We start from the raw sequence: 4201 nt of genomic DNA, 5'->3' as shown, positions 1-4201 counted from the left end.
GAGCGCCGCGCTGTGGGCTGCTGGCTCCGCTCGCATTGTTACGCTCTCCTCACGGCTCCCCGTCGCGAGTAGGAGGAGCTGCTCCGTGGCCTCGTCAATTTCGTGCTGTCGGCGCCGCCCGCGCGGAGGCGGAGGCCGCTGCACTCACGCGCTCTTCACCCCTCTCCCTGCGAGCAGGCGCCGCCCGCGCCCGACGAGGCGGAGGCGGCGGCTGCGAGGGTGGCGAGCTCTCCCGCGGCGCACCGAGCCGCGGGCGAGCCCATTCCTCCCTCCGGCCTTCCTCCCTCCGGCGTTCCTCCCTCCGGCGGGGGCAGTGTCGTGGCGCGGATCCTCGCTCTCGAGGCCTCGCTGGCGCTTGAGGGGGCGAGCGGTCGGCAGGTCGGACGCCGTTCACGCGCGCCGGCGTGAAGAGTAGGCTCGCTTTGGGCTGGAGAGCGATGGGCCGCCGATCCCGCGCCTGAGGCAGAGTCGAGGACGGCGGCGGGCGGGACGCGGCGGGCGGCGCCTCGTCACGCCGTGCCCCCACTTGTGGATAGGCAACTCGAGGAGGCGGCGGGGATGCAACCGCAGAGCCTCGCCCTCCTGCCGCGCCTCCGCGCCCTCGAGGAGTGGGTGGAGGCGATGGGTTTCTGAGGCCGGCTGCTGGTGAGACCGACATCACGCTGCGATCCGCAAGATGGCGCGCACAGTTTGAGGTACGGTCTGGAGTTTGGGCAGTTCCATGGGTTTCCCTTACGCCTAGAGAGAAGTGTTTATTACAGTATTGCTGGCGTTTGGTAAGCCGCATTATACCGAAGAGTGCACATTTTACATGTACATGTACACGTAGCGGACCCTCGAGAGGTTACGACGAGGACACGTAAAGCGGGGACTGAAAAATATCACACACACCGGTTTGCATTCCATTTGGACTAGCATTTGGACAAAGGTGCCCCCCGAGAGCTGGGGCAGCATGGTGTAACAGTAACAGACACCGCTGGCGCCTCTGTCGGCGCGCACGGCGATAGTACAGAGGCCGGCAGAGCTAAAAAGAGGGCGCGCGCGAGAGAGGGCGCCGCGCTAATTGGCCTTGGACGAGTCGTCGACTCGTCCGAGCCAGTGCACCTTGTGGATCAGGCCGGCGGCGCTCGCGGCGGCAACCACATACCGACAGAGGTCGGCACCGGGGCGCACGGCGAGCCTGGGGTATTTGTGGTGGTGGTCGTGGGTACCCTCGCCGGCGAGGGGCGCAATCAGCGCCGTCACGGCGTCGCAGACGACGGTGATGGCCTCGCTGCCTCGGCCGCGGCCGGCGAGGACGCCGAGGATACCTGGGGTCTGCGCCGTGGCGGAGCACTCGGGTGCCCCGTGCGGAGGGTGGTTCTTGACTGCGGCGGGGAGGGGCGGGCGGGCGGCGGCGGGGGGAGGTTGGAGATCAGCGGGGGAGGGGGTGGAGGTTGGGCGGAGGCGCGAGGAGGGCCGCCGCGGCGCGCCGTTGAACCAGAGGGAGCCGCTCTGGCAGAGGGCGGAGGAGCAGAAGCTGACCCACAGCGCGGCGTCTCCGCCGAGCTGGAAGGCGGCGAGGAACTCAAGCGCCGGGAAGAGGACGCCGCCGAACGTGTCTAGCCAGCGCATGGTGCGCGAGTCTGCGTGCGCCTGCGCGGAAAACAAGGGCGCGAGGGTGCGAAGGGGGTTGCAGGGCCGGCGATGGCGAGAGGGGCTGGGGAGGGCGTAGAGAGCACGCGCCGGGACAAAGTCCTCCCTCCGCTCTCGGCTGTGTGTCGGCTATATCTGGGCTGAGTCTCGGCGTATCTCTATCTCGGGTAGAGGGCACGCGCCGGGACAAAGTCCTCGTCGACGGCCTGCATCCGCGCACAGGCGTCGTCCGAATCGCCCGCGATGAAGAAGGTGAAAGCACTGGCGGGCGGGGGGGCAAGCGTCAGGCAGGTGAGGCGGGAAGGGGGCTGAGGCCATACCATGGCAGCACCCAGCCGCACTAGTGAGCTCCGTACAGTGCCTGCGAGGCTCTACCAGCAATCTAAGCCGCAGTGAAGTGTGGGCGGGCTCAAAGGGCAGGTGGTGTGAGGGGGGAGGCGTGGGGGGGGGGGGGCTCACCTCGCGTCTCCGATCAGAGCGGGAGAGTGCGGGTCGCGCGAGTCGACGTCCCAATACTTGTGGTGCGAGCGGTGCTTTGCCGCCCACCAGAGCGGGCCCCCTGACAGTCAACTCCCCGCCCGATGAGCTGGCCAGCAGCTGTAGCTGTGGGGTGGGGCAGGCCGGGGGCTCTCGCATCAGCCCACCTTGAAAGGCGAGGCACCCCAAGATCCCGCACGCGAGCTGCGTGGCGCCCTCACACTGGAAGGCGGCGTGGGCGGCGTAGCGGTGGAGGCAGAGCGACATGCAGACCGCCACCTTGAACCAGATCGCAGCGAACAACGCCACGCACAGTGAGAGCGGGTGCGAGTAGCTCGCGACAGGACAGAGGGAGGTGATGTAGCACGGACAGACGACGGCGAGATAAAACCACTGGAACGCGTTGGGCTGCCCGGAGTAGTCGGACTCCTTGTGCGGCGTCGTCCCGCACGTTGCCGCGAGGCGGAATCCTTTAAGACGGGAGGCCGGAGCGGGAGGGGATGGGAGGAGTGCGGGTGGTTGTGGATGAGAGGAGCCTCGGCACGCAGCGCACCGCTTCGTGCACAGGCTAGCGCGATGCACGCAACCAGTATGCGGTGGTGCCAGCTGGTGAAGGCGCGCCCCAGCAGCACGAGCCCGGGCATGAGAGCGAGAAACGGCGAGCAGAACACCAGGAGGCGCATCCCCTGAGGCGAAGGCGACACGTAAGTCCAGAGCGGTGGAGGGAACAGGCACTCACGAGCCGCCCTAGCCCCGTTCGTAAACACTCCCGCTCGACTGCAGTGGTTGAGAGTTGGCGGCTGACGGACGCGTTGGCCGAAGACGTAAAGCAGCAACGCGACCATGTGGCACGCGTCTGAGTTCGAGTCGAGGGCGTGTCAAGGACAGGTGACAGAGGACAGGGTAGTGGCGAGGGCGGCGGCGGGGCGCCTCTTGAGCGGGTACGGCGGCGGCGAGGGCGTCGCTCTGTTGTCCTTGGTCCGATGCAGAAGGGTGCAGACGCGCGAGATTTTGTTTTGATGACACGCTCCATGGAATACCCCGCCATAGGAGGTAGTACGAGTACGAGGCAGACCGCTCGTCTAGCCAATCCTAAGCGAGCGGTCTGGCCGCTGGAATGGCCGATCCTTTTGGTGTGCGTCTCGGCCGCGCGTCGTGCGTCGATTGTTTGTGATTAATTACAAGTATGTGTAATCAAGTTGTTTGGTATTGCTAAAAATCTCTCTCTCTAGAGAGAGGACTCAACTTTGTTTGGTGGGGAGAGCCGGTTTGGCCGTGGACGGCAAATCGTGGAGTTGCGAGTCACGCTCGGGCGGACAGCATCGATGCCGTCGCCGGACGCGGCGGCGAGGCACACGGGCGCCGGCGTGACGCGTCGGCAGGCCCACCACGAGCGGATGCGCGACGAGCGCGCTCGGGAAGCGGCCGCGGGCGCACTAGTGACGATGAGTTGTTTTCTTAATTAGGGCGTCCCGCCCCTGGCGTGCAAACACCTCGCCTGAATCGTGAATGTGCATAGGCACAGTCTTTATGTCATGCACATGACATATGCACATGCACATGCACATGCACATGCACATGCACATGCGCATGTGCATGTGCATGTGCGTGCTTGCCGACTCCGCCCAGCAGCATTCACATGGTAGACGAGGTGTTTACTCGTCAGGTCCCGCCCCGCCCCCGCCGCCATGGTGGGACCATAAAAGAGAGCCAGCGAGTACTTGGGGGCGTCCGAGTAGGCCGTGCGGTCAACGCTGCCGCGCGCGACCTTGCGCGCGAGGCGGCGCAGCTTGAGAACTGAGCCCTGGCTGTCAGGCTGTCAGGTGCTGTCAGGTGATCTGTCGGTCTGTCGGGCAGCTGTCAGGCACTGTCAGGTGCCTCTGTCAGACCAGCTGTCAGGTGCTGTCAGTGCTGTCAGGTGCTGTCGGGTGCGTGTCTGACAGGCGAGGTGATCTGTAGCTGTCGGGTGCTGTCGGAGCTGTCGGGTGTTGCTGTCAGACGCTGTCGGAGCTGTCGGAGCTGTCAGGCTGCTGCTGCTGTCAGACGTTGGGCTGTTGCTGTCAGGTGCTGTCGGGTGGTGCTGTCGGGG

The 4201-nt window shown here is 65.9% G+C and overlaps 1 protein-coding gene across 1 annotated transcript; it reads right to left on the bottom strand.

The window, feature by feature from the left end:
- Window positions 1-917: 917 nt before the first annotated feature.
- Window positions 918-3080, bottom strand: EMIHUDRAFT_460273 (hypothetical protein). Its single transcript, XM_005756539.1, has 7 exons — window positions 3043-3080; window positions 2666-2968; window positions 2280-2582; window positions 2095-2194; window positions 1818-1896; window positions 1473-1635; window positions 918-1367 (listed from the first exon to the last, which is right to left on the bottom strand). Exons 2-7 carry the CDS (start codon window positions 2955-2957, stop codon window positions 1060-1062), a joined length of 1245 nt encoding a protein of 414 aa, XP_005756596.1. The 5' UTR covers window positions 2958-2968; window positions 3043-3080; the 3' UTR covers window positions 918-1059.
- Between the last annotated feature and the right edge of the window lie 1121 nt (window positions 3081-4201).

Source organism: Emiliania huxleyi (assembly GCF_000372725.1).
Source record: "Emiliania huxleyi CCMP1516 unplaced genomic scaffold EMIHUscaffold_964, whole genome shotgun sequence".
Classification (NCBI taxonomy): Eukaryota; Haptophyta; order Isochrysidales; family Noelaerhabdaceae; genus Emiliania; species Emiliania huxleyi.
Note: the sequence above shows the minus strand (reverse complement) of the source record. Positions and strands in the feature narration are given on the sequence as shown.